This window comes from Mesoplodon bidens (genome assembly GCF_964165515.1).
Source record: "Mesoplodon bidens genome assembly, chromosome: 13".
Lineage (NCBI taxonomy): Eukaryota > Metazoa > Chordata > Mammalia > Artiodactyla > Ziphiidae > Mesoplodon > Mesoplodon bidens.
The window spans coordinates 72,476,072-72,493,634 of NC_138169.1; the positions used below are offsets into that span (position 1 = coordinate 72,476,072).

The 17,563-nt window shown below is 37.1% G+C and overlaps 1 protein-coding gene across 6 annotated transcripts in view; it reads left to right on the forward strand.

Annotated features, from left to right (window-relative positions):
- The window catches only part of WDR7 (WD repeat domain 7), a 363,724-nt gene that overhangs the window by 198,972 nt on the left and 147,189 nt on the right, over positions 1–17,563 (forward strand). For all 6 annotated transcript variants that reach the window (XM_081251713.1, XM_081251715.1, XM_081251714.1 and 3 more), the window contains one exon: positions 3,212–3,433. In XM_081251713.1, coding sequence (XP_081107839.1) covers positions 3,212–3,433 — 222 coding nt within the window. The remainder of the gene's footprint in view (positions 1–3,211; positions 3,434–17,563) is intronic.

The following is a 17,563-nucleotide window of genomic DNA, read 5'->3' on the forward strand; positions in this document are numbered from 1 at the left end:
GGGTAATTCTAAAACTATAAGCTATCCAAAATGATTCAAGAAGAAACAGAAAATCAAACCAAATAACTAAGTATTACAGAAAATGAATTCATAATAAAAAATATTCCTTCTTCCACCCTTGCACCTTCCCTGCCCCTGCATCCCCTACTCCCTGACTCGAGAAGGGGAGCATCCTGAGACACAGGCCCTGATCATTTTAGAGAACAATTGTCATCTAACTTCAAGAATTCTTTAACTGTTTTCAAAGAATTGGGGAGTGAAAGTTAACCCAGTTTTGGAGGCTTGTATTATATTGCTACCAAGACCCAACAAGAATAGTACATGAGTGCTTCCCTGGTGGCGCAGTGGTTAAGAATCTGCCTGCCGATGCAGGGCACACGGGTTCGTGCCCCGGTCCGGGAGAATCCCACATGCCGCGGAGCAGCTGGGCCCATGCGCCATGGCCGCTGAGCCTGCGCGTCCGGAGCCTGTGCTCCGCAACGGGAGAGGCCACAACAGTGAGAGGCCCGCGTACCGCAAAAAAAAAAAAAAAAAAAAAAAAAAAAGAATAGTACGTGAAAAGAAAATCATACTTCAATCTTGCCTATGGACATAAACTCAAAAAACTCTATTAGCCAATTTAGTTCAGAGTCTGTCTATTGGCCTATTTACCTACCTACGTACTTACCTACCTACCTACCTACCTATCTATCTATTGATCTCCATTCATCCATGTACTCTGAGTTTACCCCTGGAATGCAAGCATAGTTCAAGGCCAGAAAATATACATTTCAGGTAACATTGGTATGATTATATAATAGATAGATAGATAAAAAGTATTTGATAAGGTCAGGATCATGGTGACCTCTAGGGCAAGAGGGAGACATAGTAAAGTCAAGACACAATCCATGGTAGGCTTTAGTTATATCCACATTAATTAATTACTTTTAAAAATCTGCAGCACCTATGGAAAACATTAAGATTTTATAAAGTTACTTGTTTACATGTATACTTCATAATATTCTTTGTATAGTCTCAATGTAATTCTTTTGATGTTTGTGATATCGTATAATAAATGTCAAACAAAAAAATAAAAGGTAGACCACTTACAGAAACAAGTAGAACTAGAAAAGGGTAGGACTGAGCAAAAGACCAAATCTTGGGAGCATTTGGGAGAATGAATGAAGGGTAGTTACCTTAGAGAAAGGTTGGGAAAGTAAATTTTAAGAAGTAGTGTTATGTGTTAAGAATGTAACTCCCCATTACCTAGTTACTGATACTTTAATAAAGATTTCAAATTGTTCTCCATTATGTTTTGGGTGTCATGCTGGTATTTCTTCTGCATATGAAATTATACTGAGCTTTGCCCGGGTTATGAGTACTTCTTCAAACGGCTGGTTGGGCTTCTGCATTCTGGTCCATCTGGACAAAGTATTCATCCTTTGCCTTCGTCTTGTTGTCCATCTCTCTTATTCCCTTGCAAACTTCCACTTATCTTTTGAGTTTTAAATTCAGCATTTCCTCCTTTGTGGACAGGCTCTCCTTTTGTATGTACTAGTGAGCTTCTTGAGAACCTGGACTACTTATTTTCCTGTTTGCAATTCCCTGGCCCAAAGTAGGTGCTTGATAAATATTTGTAAAGTTAGTGGGCAAATTAATAAATGAGTTAGAAATTTTTTCTTAAAAACAGCTTTATTTAGATATGATTTATATTCCATAAAATTCATCCTTTAAAATGTAGAATCCAGCGATTCTTAGTATATTTGGAGTTGTGCAGATATCATAATCTAATTTTATAAGTTTTTCATCTCAAAAACCTAGTACTCATTAGCCATCATTAACCATTTCACCTCAGTCCCAGTCTACTTTCTGTCTATACAGATTTGCCTATTCTGGACATTTCATGTAAATGGAATTATACAACAACACGTGGTCCTTTGTGACTGGCTTTTTTCCCTTAGCATAGTGTTTTCAAGGTCATCCACACTGCAGCATGTATTAATGCTTCATTCCTTTTTTTTTTTTTTTTTTTTTTTTTTTGCTGTACGCGGGCCTCTCACTGCTGTGGCCTCTCCCGTTGCGGAGCACAGGCTCCGGACACACAGGCTCCGCGGCCATGGCTCGCGGGCCCAGCCGCTCCGCGGCATGTGGGATCTTCCGGGATAGGGGCACGAACCCGTGTCCCCTGCATCGGCAGGCGGACTCTCAACCACTGCGCCACCAGGGAAGCCCTGCTTCATTCCTTTTTATTGCTGAATAATATTTTATTGGATGGGTGTAGCACATTTTGTTTAGCCGTTTATCAGCTGATGGACTTTTGAGTTGTTTCTACTTTTTGGCTCTTATGAATAATGCTGCTATGGACATTCATGTACAAGTCTTTACGTGTACGTTTGTTTTCACTCCTCTTGGGTAGATACCTAGGAGTGGGATTGCTGGGCCATATGTTATAACTCTAACTGCCAAGCTATTTTCCTAAGTATTAATAGTTGTATCATTGTACGTTGCCACCAGCAATGCATGAGAGTTTCAAGTTCTGTACAGACTCAATAATACATGTCATGGTCTGTCCTTTTAATTGCCACCATTCTAGTAGATGTGAAGTGGTATCTCACTGTGGTTTTGATTTCCATTTTTCTAATGATCAATGATGTTGAGCAGCTTTAATATGCATATTGGCCATTCATGTATCTTTGGAGAAATATCTATTTAAATTGGTTGCTCATTTTAAAAGTTGGATTTTCTTAATATTGAGTTGTAAGAAGAGGTCCTTAAGTATTCTGGATACAATCCCTCATTAGATATATAATTTGACAATATTTTCTCTCAGTCTGTATGTTCTTTTTACTTTCCTGATTATGTCATTTGAAGCTCAAAAGTTTTTAATACTGAAGTTCAATTTAAAAAAATTTTTTTAATTACTCATGCTTTTGCTATAATATCCAAGAAATCATTGTCTAACCCAAGATCATGAAAAAATATACATCTATTTTTTTTTCTGCAAGTTATTTAGTTTTAGCTCTCATATTTAGGACTGTAATCCATTTTGAGTTGATTTTCTTACATGGTGAGAGGTAGAAATCCAAATTCATTCTTTGGCACATGGAAAACCAGTTGTTCCAGTGCCATTTGTTGAAAAGCCTGCTCATTCCTGAGTGACCAATCTGGAATGTGTTTCTTATCATATGTATTGATAGTCTTTTAATTTCTATTCTTATGTTTTGGTTTTCAGGTTGCTTATCAAGTGTCCCACAAATGAAAAAAATTTCCACATCTTATGAGGAAAGACGGAAGCAAGCTACTGCTATTGTTTTACTAGGAGTAATAGGAGCTGAATTTGGTGCAGAAATTGAACCTCCTAAACTGCTGACCAGACCTCGAAGCTCTAGTCAAATTCCTGAGGGATTTGGTTTGACTAGTGGTGGATCCAACTACTCACTGGCCAGACATACTTGTAAGTTAAAAATTCCTAATGCCGATCTATTGCTTCTCAGTACATATTACCTGTTAACAGAATCTCAGAATATTGAACATATCCTGAGTTTTAGCTCAGATAGAATGCTTAAATGAAATTGGAAAGCAGCACAATCTATCTGGCACATTACCCTATAGTTATAGTTCTGGGACTTCTTTTTAAAAGTTAAAATATGGTCTTTTAAATGCTTTTCTTAAAATAACACATTTCTGAGCTTTGTGTTTCCACATTTTGGTCAAGACTTTAGCCAAAACTTCTAACTTCTAAAATAATTTCTGAAAAACTGTGCGTCTTGTCCTGAATGTGATTTGAAAAGTCAGGGGTGGAAGACCAATTTTTTATTTTTATAAAAAAGTTTGTGTGTGTGTGTGTGTGCGTGTGTGTGTGTGTATAAATATGTATGTATGTATTTTAAAGAACGTGAATGAGGAACTATGAATTACTTCTGTAATTTAAAAAGTATTGCAATAAAATTATTCCCGTAATGACTAAAAAATTACATTCAGAGCTCAAAGGGTTTGTGTCATATTGCTACTTTTGGTTCTGTCGTTGGTATGTTAATAATACGTAAGGGTATTTTTTAATGAGGTCTTTTGGTCCTTTAGTGTCAGAACTCCCTTAGGTAAAGACAGAATGTACCTACCATATTGCAGAATCATTTCTAACAAATGTGCCATCTTAACTACCAAATATAATCCTACCGAATATATCAAGATATTCTTTGTAGAATAAATTGTAATGTGTTCTTTTGGGGTTTTGGCTTTTAAGCAAGGGGAAAAGATATAGGCTACTTTGTTAGCTATGACAGCAGAGAAGTTCACTAGATCGTTGTCACATACTTTTGCGGAGAAACCAAGGAGCCATACCTGCGGCTTTATTATTAAAGCCCTCCTACAGACTTAGCAGCCTGCCTACTCCTCCCTCCCCACCAGACCCCAACCCCATTTTAGAGTCTTAATCCAACAAATACGTATTAGTGGTTGGTAATCTCTTGATCTCTGTTGACATTGAGAATCAGGAAGTAATGATAGGAATACCACCACCAACAATAATAAAGCAACCACGTAATTCTTTTGAGCATAATTTTAAGCTCTTTACGTGCACCAACTCACTTAATCCTCACAATAACCCTATAAAGTGAGTTGTTCCTCAGTTATCTCCATTTTACACATAAGGCTAACTGAGCACAGAGAGGTTTCGTTAACCTGGCTGAGATCCTTCCTCCAGGAAATGGCAGTTTTTGTCTTAACACAGTCTGTTGGTTCTAGAGCTCATGCTTTTGACCATGGTGTAAACTGCTACTGCTCAATGGTTTCTGGTGGAAAAGGGTTTAATGACTAACATGTGCTATTAGTTTATAATTTAAAAAACACTTTTCTTTCTCTTCGTTTTATCATCAAAATAGAAATGAAGATTTCTTCAAAGTAGCTCAGCCAAAATGTAGTAAAACCTGAATTTGAACTCAAGCTTCTTGTGACCTGAAAACCCACACTCTTCCCATTTTCCCCCCGGGCACGTCCACTTCCCCTCTTCTGCAGAGGCCTCTTCATCTTTTCCCAGGTTCTTCAGGTTCCCTGTTTTCCATTCATAAAACCCTGCTCAAATCTCACCTTGTCTACCAAGGGCTCTTTAATGGGCCCAACCTTTCTGTGTCACTCCAGATAGCCTAGGACTTATATATGAGAGCCTTATTTAGAATCTTGACATTAGAATACTAGAGGTTAGTGAAACCTTGACATGATTTAGTCCAGTGGCTTTCAAACTTTGTTGCTCACCATCTCTCTAATGAGTATCAAGAAATGTCTAATCCCTTGCACATTTTTATATTGACAGCTAAAACTTTTTTTAACATCTTTATTGGAGTATAATTGCTTTACAATGGTGTGTTAGTTTCTGCTTTATAACAGAGTGAACCAGCTATATGTATACATATATCCCCATATCTCCTCCCTCTTGAATCTCCCTCCCACCCACCCTATCCCACCCCTCTAGGTGATCACAAAGCACCGAGCTGACCTCCCTGTGCTATGCAGCTGCTTCCCACTAGCTATCTATTTTACATTTGGTAGTGTATATATGTCCATGCCACTCTCTTACTTTGTCTCAGCTGACCCTTGTCCCTCTCCATGTCCTCAAGTCCATTCTCTATGTCTGTGTCTTTATTCCTGTCCTGCCCCTAGGTTCGTCAGAACCATTTTTTTTTTTAGATTCCATATATATGTGTTAGCATACGGTATTTGTTTTTCTCTTTCTGACTTACTTCACTCTGTATGACAGTTGCTAGGTCCGTCCACCTCACTACAAATAACTCAGTTTCATTTCTTTTTATGGCTGAGTAATATTCCATTGTATATATGTGCCACATCTTCTTTATCCATTCATCTGTCGATGGACACTTAGGTTGCTTCCATGTCCTGGCTATTGTAAACAGAGCTGCAGTGAACATTTTAGTACATGACTCTTTTCGAATTATGGTTTTCTCGGGTATATGCCCAGTAGTGGGATTGCTCGGTCGTATGCTAGTTTCATTTTTAGTTTTTTAAGGAACCTCCATACTGTTCTCCATAGTGTGACAGCTAAAACTTTTTAATAGTAAGTTTAAACATTTGCAAAAGATATAATTTTAAGGATATTGTGAATATTGACATTTAAAAATAAAACTATTGTTCTTTTAAATATATTCAGTAGAATATTCGGCATAACTGTTTGATATCCATAATCATCCATTAAAAAAACTGCATGAGGGCTTCCCTGGTGGCGCAGTGGTTGAGAGTCCGCCTGCCGATGCAGGGGACACGGGTTCGTGCCCCGATCCCGGAAGATCCCACATGCCGCGGAGCGGCTGGGCCCGCAAGCCATGGCCGCGGAGCCTGTGCGTCCGGAGCCTGTGCTCCGCAACGGGAGAGGCCACAGCAGTGAGAGGCCCGCGTACAGCAAAAAAAAAAAAAAAAAAAAAAAAAAAACTGCATGATAGGATTTCCTCTAAATGTCAGAAATCTTACATCCTTGAAGAGAGAAAATTTCTACCCTCACAGTTTTAGTGAAGGTGTTAATTTGCATATTTAGCATCCCAAAATCAATTCCTTTAAACTAACTGTGCCTTACAAAACTATGTGTTCCTTGAAAAGTTTTAAGATGCTCCCTTTTGAAGGGATTACTTATTTTGAAGGCTACTGATTTAGTCCAACATGTTTTATATAATATTTCAACAGCGTTCATTTGTATTTTATATTTTCCTGCAAGGAAAGTAAACATAAATGTTGTTTCTCTGGGATTTTCATATAGCTTATTATCTTAGTATCTGTATATAAATGTAGGAACATCATAAATAATGAATCGCTGATTTTCATCCAAGCCGTTGGCTGGTTGCTAGGCAGATTAGTTTACACCACATTATCTTAGTTATCTAGACTAATACTGTTATCGTCTGTTTTCTAACCACAGTTTGTCTTTATATAAAATTCTGATACTCATGAATTTGCTTCTATAGGTCTTTTCTTTTGACTTATAGTTTCATCTGCAAATGGTTACTGCTGTAACTAGAAGAAGAGGAAATGGGTTAGGTGAAAAGCAATTTTTAAAAAGCTATAGCACAGTAGAAATAGAGATTTTTCAAAGAAGCCCTAGGAACTGATAAAAGAACCAAAGGGTCTTAGTACTGCTCTCTGGTTTATTAAAATTCAGGGAGCTGAACTACAGTAAAGGGGTCCCAAAGCCTATTTCTGACATGACGGAAACCCTGGGCTGAGCTGTGCTATGGAGGCACTTTTGCCTGGGGCTACCTCAACTTTCCCAGGCAAGGGAAATAAAATTTACCCAAACATTTAAAATAGTGAAGCCTTTTGGAATCAAGTTTTTTCTTTGAGCACTTTGGATAAAGAATGTAGATGTAGATAGGGCAGAAGGTAATGTTTCTTAGCAAATAATATTTATAATTCATTGTAACAAAAGACAGATTCTGAGAGGTTTCTTAGCAAGCAGAAATCGTATATAAAAATGAATAATATAATACCTATTGGAACAAGTTCAAAATATATAAAATGTCCATGATATTTTCCTCTTATTATGGTTGCCCTATTTTATTTTAATCATTTTAAAGTATTTTCAAGATACTCTTGGGTTTCTTTTAACTTCCATCCCATTGTCCTATTTTTTCCTCAAAGGTCTTAGATTCCTTGGTGGTAGATTTACATACCACAGGGATTTTTAAGAATTGGGATGTCTTGATTAAATTTATCTTTATCAGTTTAAATCTTACTCTCTTAAAAAAACTTTTTTTTTCATTATTTGAAATCTATAGATGGTTTATTTTATTTTATTTTTTAAATTTTTTGGCCATGCCGTGGGGCATGTGGGATCTTAGTTCCCCGACCAGGGATTGAACCCATGCCCGCTGCATTGGGAGCATGGAGTCCCAACCACTGGACCACCAGGGAAGTCCCACATCTTGCTCTCTTGATTGGAAACAGTCAGATGTCTAAATGTTCTGTGTGTTACTTGGGCTCTTTTCAATCAGTTCTGTGTAATATTAGCCTGCTATAATGTTAATCTGCCAGAAGTTACTGTATGTATCGCTGTGGTATTTGTTTATGTGGCATTTAGAATGTATTGCTACCATTAAATATTTAGTCTTTATGGCATCCTATTGAATGAGATAATAATTATTATCCTCATTCTGAGATAAGGCCATTAAGGTACAATATTTTTTGAAGTTTAATTGCTGGAGTTCTAGCCTTCCTTGTAAAGCCATTCTGTGAAAACTCATAATGTAGTCAAATTCCAATTATTCCAACATTGATGGGAAGGACGGGGAGAGACACTGATGCCTAATTCAAAAGTCATACATAGTTTTATAATACATTTTATACTTATGTTGGAATATATATGAATCTTTTGTGGGTGTTACATTTTACATAAAGTGTCAAAATCACATATTGAAGACAAAGCTGAAGGACTCTGGAGATTAAGAGGCCTAGACCAGGCTACTCTGTGACCTTGTACTCTTGGGAAGCAAAGCAACCCTCTGGGTTGCAGTTTCCTCTTGTATAAAAGAAAGAGCAGGAAGTGTTCTGTCTTTAAAGCCCCTTTCGGTCCAGTTAGTCTCTGCTTCTGAAGTGAAATGGAAAACATCCCAGGAAATTTCCCTTCTTCATCTTCCCAGTTTCCTCTCCATGTAGGGATGGATGCTTTCTTGTGTCTCATCAACTCAACTTCAATAGGGACCTTCCTTAATTTTTATTCCAATCCACAAATGAGGCATTGTTGGAATATTTTAGGGAATTATTTATAATGTTACCTTCTAGGTCTTTTGGTTCATTCTTTCATTTGGTCTCTTCTGCTCATTTTATAATTGTGGAATGATGCTGGTACATCTGTAGTAGATCACATTTTGATCTCTCATTAGCTTTCTGACTTTGGGCAAGTGTCGTAACTCGATTCCCTAGGCAGCCAACTCTGAGACAGACTTGTGTGTGGGAGTATCCTTGGAATCAGTGCCTTGAGGGAGTGAAAGAGGCAGGGTTGGGCAGGGGGAGAAGTTGAATTGCATTTCAATTGCCTAGAAAGCTTCAGTGACCTCCCAAGGTCACTCTGGAGCTGGGATAGACTTTGGACTTGTCCTGAATTGAGCCTAAGGCCTCAGCCTTTAAGTCCCATGTCATTCAGTCATTGGATCAGTGGTGCCCTGAGGAAGGGGTGTGACCTTGGATGAGGCAGCTCTTTTCATCCTGGGGCAAATCCCACAGAAGGAATCAGCTGAGTCTTTTCAGCCATGAACAGCAGCATGAGCTTGGGGAGTGATTGCTTCCCTCTCGTGGAGGGGAGGAGATGCGCAGCCTCTCCAGGCTTCCGCGCAGCATGTTACTCATTCCTGTGTGTCCCAGCTCCCCATTATGTCCATAGACGTGGAGAGAGGCACCACCATTTATTTAACACACTGTTTATTCCAAGTCCATATGTATCTCTTGTTACTCTGCAAGACATATTTTATCCAACATGAGGCACATTAATAATAGCTGATTCCTGAGCGTTTACTCAGTGCCAGGCATTTTGCTATGCTCTTTACATGTATTATCTTATTTAATCTTCAAAACATATCAATTAAACACTATTACCATTTATCAGATGAGGACACTGAAGCTTTGCTCAGTGCTCACTGAACATTGATGAAGTTGGATTAAACTTTCTTCTTGCGGACAGTAAATTAAAGGCATAGGTCAAACGTTTTAACATCATACTGCTAAAAAGTGTCAGGCCTGGACTTGAACACTTGTCTTCCAAATCTAAATCGCGTATGTTCACCATTTCACACAGTTGTCTTGTGTTATAAACAAGTGTGATTCAGAAGTGGTGCTGCACAAAACAGGGGCATGTCAGCAACAGCAGCTCACCTGGAAATAGGAGCACTGTTGAATCATTTGTTTAGGGATCTGCTGGTGCCACAGAGGGATAAACATGTACAAAATCCACATCTCCATACTTATGAAATGGTTTGCATCTATGTTGTGAAATATTCAGAACAGAGAAAGAAAATGACTTTTTCCCTGCAGTGGGTCTTTAGGAATTCTACAACGCCAGGGTTCTTCAGCTGGCCAAGGTGCATGGTGTCACTGATGTTACCTGGAAAATGCTATGTTTATGTGCACTTGCATTTCTGTTCTGGAAAAAAGTTCCAGATTCCATTCAATTCTCAAGAGACAGTCATTAAAATAAAAACAGTTAAGAACCCCAGGAGTCTGTTGGAATAAATGGCTTCTTTGTTATTATGATTTTTTAAAACAAGATAGAGTTATGTTCCTCTTGATTAGTTCAGTTGTAATACCACCAAATGGAAGCCTCAATTAGATGTTGTCTCAGGAATGTTTAAATTCTCTGAAACCTGTATTTAGAGTTTTACATTATTCTGGTGCTGTGCTTGATTTTACTTTGTTTTGGTCTACTGTCGTGAAAATGATCCCCCATATACTTTGTGTACTTTCTAACCATTCATGTTTTATTTAATGACTATATTAATATTGGTTGAAGTTGATGTAATAATGAATTTATTTCCTACATTTTAAGGTGAGAAAGTTAAGCCAAATCTCAGTGTTTTATTCAGCAAGATTGGGACCAAGTCACTGAATTGCAATTAATAACAAGACTAGCAGTGGTGGCAAGTTATGAAAAAAAGCAGCAACAATGATGAAGACAGCATTGTTGCATTTGCAAGGATAAGCAGTGACCAAAAAAAAGGATCTTTTCACTGGTCACACAAGAGCCATCAGATGGTGTTGCTGAGGTGCCGTTGCGGCTATAGAGTTTGCACTTCCATTTGCTTCCCCTTGTGTGTCTAACCTGGCCTTCCAGGCACCTGCGAGGGGACCTGCCTCCCTGCCTGGCTTCTTACCCCACTGTCCACCTCATTCTCTCTTCTCATTGTCCTAACTCAGCATCCCCTGTTCTTTACCGCCACTTCTCGCTTGTAATTTTACCTTTGAAAATTATCCTGGTCCAGATGCCACTTGACTTGCGTTGCCATCACATTTTCAGTGTTTAGAACTGTAATTCTTCATTCTGGCTATGCTCTAAAATCATATGTAGAATGTTTTAAAAATGCATGTGTCTGAGCCTCACTTCGGAGTTCCTATTCAGAAAGTCAGGGGTGGGGTTTGGGCATCTACGTTATTTTTAAAGCTTCATATGTGATTTTCATCTGTAGCGTAGCCAGAATAGAGGAACGCAGTAGAATATAGAGTCCTTCACAGTTAGTTTACATTGAGTGTTCTATGGTAGTTCTGGTCACTAAACTACCTTAATGCACGAACTGTAATTTTCTTCATATTTTGAAGTGGAAGAGGTAGTGGGAACTAATCAGAGTGAATAAATGACATTTATATTACTCTCAGAGCTAATTTTTTAGGTAGTTGAGCCTTTTTATTGGAATTTCATTATTCTGGATTGCTTGGGTTTGAATCTTGAATCACTACTCAGTAGCTGTGTGGCCTTAAATGCTTTTGCCTGTTTCTTTAACTAAAAAGTAGGAATAGGGCTTCCCTGGTGGCGCAGCGGTTGAGAGTCCTCCTGCTGATGCAGGGGACATGGGTTCGTGCCCTGGTCCGGGGGGATCCCACATGCCGCGGAGCGGCTGGGCCTGTGAGCCATGGCCGCTGAGCCTGTGCGTCCGGAGCCTGTGCTCCGCAACGGGAGAGGCCACAACAGTGAGAGGCCCGCGTACCGCAAAAAAAAAAAAAGTAAGAATAATAATATCACTTACCTCACAGAGTGAGTATTGTGAGGATAAGTAAATTAGCGTATGCAAAGCACTTTGAAAAGTGCCTGACATACAAGTGTTAGTTGAATGTTAGTTATTATTATCGTTACCAGAATCGTGTATAGAAGAATAAAGAAAGGAAATACATCTGCTATGCACTGGGACATTTATATGTGTATAGACAACTTTTAAAAATCTTCCTAAGACTCTTATAAAGTAGGTATTACTGTCAACATTTTATATATGAGTGAACTGATACAATAGGATATGAATCCAGATGCAGTTTGCCCCCAAAGCCCATGATATTATATTCTACAATACATACTGATTCCTACTGTTTGTGGTAATCTATATTAGTTCCCAGAGGATTTATATAAAAATGCACTTTTCTTTGGCCATATTATTATACATGTGTTGAAATAAAACGCCAAATATTTTTGTAATTATTTATTTGTATTCTTATGTATTTGTGTATTATTTACTTAGATGAATTTCTACATATTTATTACCTGTTTCTCATTTTAACCACATCAACATACTAAGCTCAGATCAAATGGGAAATTTCACTACTCTTGTTTTTACTTATAAATAATTCATGCTGTATAACAGCTTTATCGTTTTAACTGAGATCTGACACTTGCATTACAGACCCTGTTTGGTGATGTAATCCCATCCTTGTTGTCCAAAAATAGTTTTAGTTTGCAACTCTTTTTGTTAATTTGCTACACTATGGGTTTTAGGTTCCTCTTCCATAAAACGAGTAAGTCGGACAAGGTTATTTCTAAGGCCACTTGCATCTAAAATTACACAGTTCTGTGAAATTATTAAAGTGATTTATTATTATTCTAACTACAGAGCTTGTGTTTATTACTGCCACTTGAACTTGCTATCTTATTTTCATTGTTGTTTACCAGTTGCTTTTCTGCTTTTAAAGGTTCTAGTATTCCACTGCTATGCCATGTTTGAAGCTGAGCATCTTTAAAGTATTTTTCTGCCATCTCTCCTTATGGGTACCTCATATCAGCATACCAGGCTACAGTTATTTCCACAAAACTCATTCCCCACATGTGTCCAGCTTTGTGGACTTGTGTGATGTTGATGTAGTTGTACTCTAGACCACAGACCAGCAAACCATAGCTATGGATCAACCCTCGCCCCTATTTTTTTCAAATAAAGTTTTATTGGAACCCAGCTGTACCTACTTGTTTACATACTGTTTGGCATTTCACACTACAGCAGCAGTAGTTGCTATAGAGATTGTATGGCCTACAAAGCCAAAAATATTTATTATCTGGCTGTTTACAGAAAAAAATTTACCAACCTTCCTGTACATTGTTTGAAACATTTGTTAGTGGTCCTTTCTGTTAGTGGTCCATTTAATATACAAAAGGACTTTGAGGTGACTTTGTTAAAAATATTTCAGTAGATAAATATAACATCTGTGGTACTCTGAGACCTATATCCTTATAAGAATGTAGTACAAAGGCCTTATACCAGTTTTTTGGTCGAGAATATAATGCAGCATTGGTATAAATCTCTGCCAACCATCTAATGTATGTACTAGTTACCTTGATTGAGTTGCAGATTCAGTGACAGGTTTTAGCATTGTATTGCTAGTGACACCCCCCCCCTTTTATTTTGCATAAGACTTTCTTGTATCGGATATTTAAATAACCTTGGTCTGAAGTTTTCTGACAGCTCTGCAGAATGGTTCCTTCCCATTTGTATGTCCTCTATATGTGTTCTCCAGGGTCGCTGTAATTAACATATTTAATTCTGTAAGTTCAAACAATTTTATATCAAAAAGGGACAAAGGAGAACATCTAGTTTAACCTTTTCAAAAGCTGCAGAACTTTTGATGGTTCCCTTAGAAAGCCTTTTGTAAGAAGTGAATAGAAACCTTTTGTAACCTTGTTTGTAGATTCCCTGCCATGTCCTTCAAAAACACAGTTTCCAAGGATGTTGAATGGTAGGGAGCCCAAGACTGTTTGAGTGCTTTATACCCTAGCTTCCATGATCATACAGTAAGTGCTGGTGAACTTTCTGGTGCTACCCAGTTCAATTGGGAGCTTCCAGAGCCCAAATCTATTAGAGGACATGAATGCTTGTATGAAATCAATAAATGTAGAGCTCTTTCCTTACACCTTTGATTTTCAAATTGTCTTCTGTAGAGTCCTGGAACTCCATAGAGATGGCTCAGTGACTGCCTGGGCTCTTATATCTCCTTCAAGCACAGCAGCACTGACTTTTCTGTGTTTTAGAAGTTGAAATTTGGCATGACATTGTATCCACAAAGAGAAACTGTTGAAAACAGGGCTAGAGGGACTTCCCTGGTGGTGCAGTGGTTAAGAATCCGCCTGCCAGTGCAGGGGACACGAGTTCGATCCCTGGTCAGGGAAGATCCCACATGCTGCAGAGAAACTAAGCCGTGCACCACAACTACTGAGCCTGTGCTCTAGGGCCCGTGAGCCACAACTATTGAGCCCGCACTTCTAGATCCCATGCTCCACAACAAGAGAAGCCACTGTAATGAGAAGCCCATGCTTCTACGAAGAGTAGCTCCCGCTCGCCACAACTAGAGAAAGCCCACGTGTAGCAACGAAGACCCAATGCAGCCAAAAATAAATTAATTAATTAATTAATTAATTAATTAAAAAAGAAAAAACAGGGCTAGACTCTTAAAAGCAAAACAAAACACCAAATACCTGAAAACTACAAATTACACATCCTTCAAAAACTCAATGATAATTAAAATTCTTCATTTGCCCACTACAATTTGCTCTCCTTTCAGTCGTCCCCATCTCAGTTGATGATTACTTTCTTTGCAGTTTCTTAGAGTCATCCCTGATTCCTTCCTCTCTCAGACAACATCTGATCCATCAGGAAATCTTATTGGTTCTACCTTCAAAATATATCCAAAGTTCAGCACTTCTTACCACCTTTACCGTTATCACCCTGATTGGAAACCTTCATTTCTCACTGGGATTACTGCCAAGCCATCCAGCTTCTACACTTATCCCTTTGTAGTGTGGTTTTAAACATAGCAGTCATGGTAGTGATGCTTTTAAGACCTAGGGTAGATCTTATCACTCAAGGGTATCCAGACAACTAATCAGCCACACAAATACTTAAAAATCAGTAGCTTTTCTTTATAATACTAAACAAAATAGAAAATGTAGAGAATCATCATTATTTGAAAGACCCTTCGAACTCCTAAGACCCTAAAAACCAGGAAGAAAAAGACAGACAACCCAGTTAAAAAACAAAACAAAACAAAAACGGAATAGGACTACAGGCAGGCATTTTATCATGGAAGGAATGCAGATGCCAAAAAATACTCAGCCTACCCAGTAATTAAAGGAATTTGGGGTTAGGAAAAATTTGCTAGAAACACTTGTTTGTTTAAAAGCATTATTTTTTTTCAGTGGATATTCGTGTAATTAAAATAAAATGATAGTTGCTCATATTTTACTAATATTTAAAGATCTCAATAATAATGGCAACCAAAAGAAGTACCATAGACCATATCTAAGAATAAACTTAAGAAATATGGAAGAAACTATAATATGTCACTGAGGGAAATAAAATAATATTTGAGTAAATGAAAAGGCATGTAATTCTTGGATGGATAAGATAATACCACATGGTAAATATCTCAGTTGTTCCCAAATTAATATATAAATCTCACACAAACACTAAAAATCTCAACATCATTCTTATAATAGCTAGTCAAAATTATTCTAAAATTAACACACCAGAGATAGATGGAATATGTGATTTATTTTGTTTTATTCAGTAAACATATATAGCACTAACAATATACCAGTCACTATCTTAGGTACTTTATAAATATTATTGAATCCTAATTATAACCCCTTGACATATGTAATTATTAAAAAAGTCAACCTCTGCAGTACTGCAAAAATGTAAAATATCTAGGCATTAACTTAACAAAGAATATGCAAGACTTTTAGGAAAAAATTTTTAAATTTTATTGAAGTAGTTTATAAAGACCTAAATAAATAGGGAGATATGCACTTTTATGGATAAGAGTTTCATAAGAAAGTCAGTTTTCATAAATTCAATACCATTCCAAATAAAATAACCAATAGGGTCTTTGTTATTGTTTTTGTTATTGAACTTACAAGCTGATTCTCAAATTTATATGATAAGACAATGAGCTAAGAAAAGCCATGACATTTCTAAAGAAGAAGAACAAGGTGGAGGGAGTTCCCTTACTTGTATCAAAAGTTATTATTAATTTATAGCAATTATTATAGTGTTATCTTGGTGAAGAACAGACCAATAGACCTATGGAACAGAATAGACAGCACAGAAATGGTTCTGTGTATACATAGGAATTTGACTCTATAGATCTAGCATTGTAGATCAGTGAAATAAGGGATAGACTTTTTGATACATGGTATACTTACCATTGGCTATTCATAAGGAAGAATAATGAAATTGGATCCCTCTTGCCCATCATAGCCAAAAAAATCAATTCTGTATAAAGACTTAAATATAAAAGCTAAAACAATAATACTTTAAAAAGATATAGGAAAACCTGGCCTTGGAATGGGGAACAATTCTGTAAACAGGTGACAGAAAGCCCAACCAAATAATAAAGAGAATGGGTAAATTCAACTACATTAAAATTAGAAACTTCTATAATCAACAATACCTTTTAGAAAGTAAAAAGTAAAGCCACAAAGAGGAAAAAGGTATTTATAACACAGGTCACTGACAAGAGATTGTTAAGCACACACACACACACACACACACACATACATACATACATACACACAACTGAGTAAGAAAAAGACAAATGCAGAGCAGAAAAATGGGTAAAGATTGAAAAAGCACTTCACAAAAGGAAATAAGAATGGCTAATAAACCTATAAAAAGATGATAAGTCTTATTATAAGGGAAATGCAAATTAAAAGCCAAATGAACTGTCATTTCTCATCTACCAAACTGAAAGCTTGAAGTCTGATGTTATCAAATTTCTGCAAGCATTAGGAGCAACTAGAACTCTTTTACACTTACTGTGGAGGGTAAATTGGTTTCAGCACTTTGGAAAGCAACTGGGTGTACTATCCTATGAGTGTACTCTATTTTTTGCATTGTCTAGAAAAACTTCTCTATGTGTGAAGTAAATATTTTCTCCCATTCTGTGGATTGTCTTTTGATTACCTTAACAGTCTGTTTCAAAGAACACAATTTTCTGATTTCAGTGAAGTACAGATTATCAGTTATTTTGTTTTATACTTCATGCTTTTTATATTCTAGGAAATATTTGCCTACCCCAAAGTCTCAAAGATTTTTTTTCCCTTTTGTCTTTTTCTGGAAGTTTTAGCTTTTGCATTTAGCTTTGTGCTGTGGTTTGAATTAATTTTTGAGTATAATGTGACATAAGGTTAATTTTTTAAACATATATATACAGAAATTTAATTTTAGCAACACTTGTTGAAAATATTTTTTCCTTTTTGCCCCTATTCAGTTGCCTTTTTTGAAAATCAATTAATCCTAGATGTTTGGGTTTATTTTTAGACCCTCTCCTGTCCTTCATTAATCTATATGTCTGTTGACTAATACCATGCTATCTTGATGACTTCAGCTTTCAAGTAAGTTCTGAAATTAGGTAGAAGGCTTCCAACTTAGTTCTTCTGTTATAAAATTGCTTTGGCTATTCTGGGTCATTTGTGGTTGGATAAAATTTTAGAATCTCCATGCCAATTTTTTTTTTTTAAGCCTGCTAGAGTTTTGATTGGAATTGCTTTGAATCTGTTGTTGAATTTGGGGAAAGTTGACATCTTAACAATACTGAGCCTTCCAATCTGTGAATGTGGTATATTTCACTA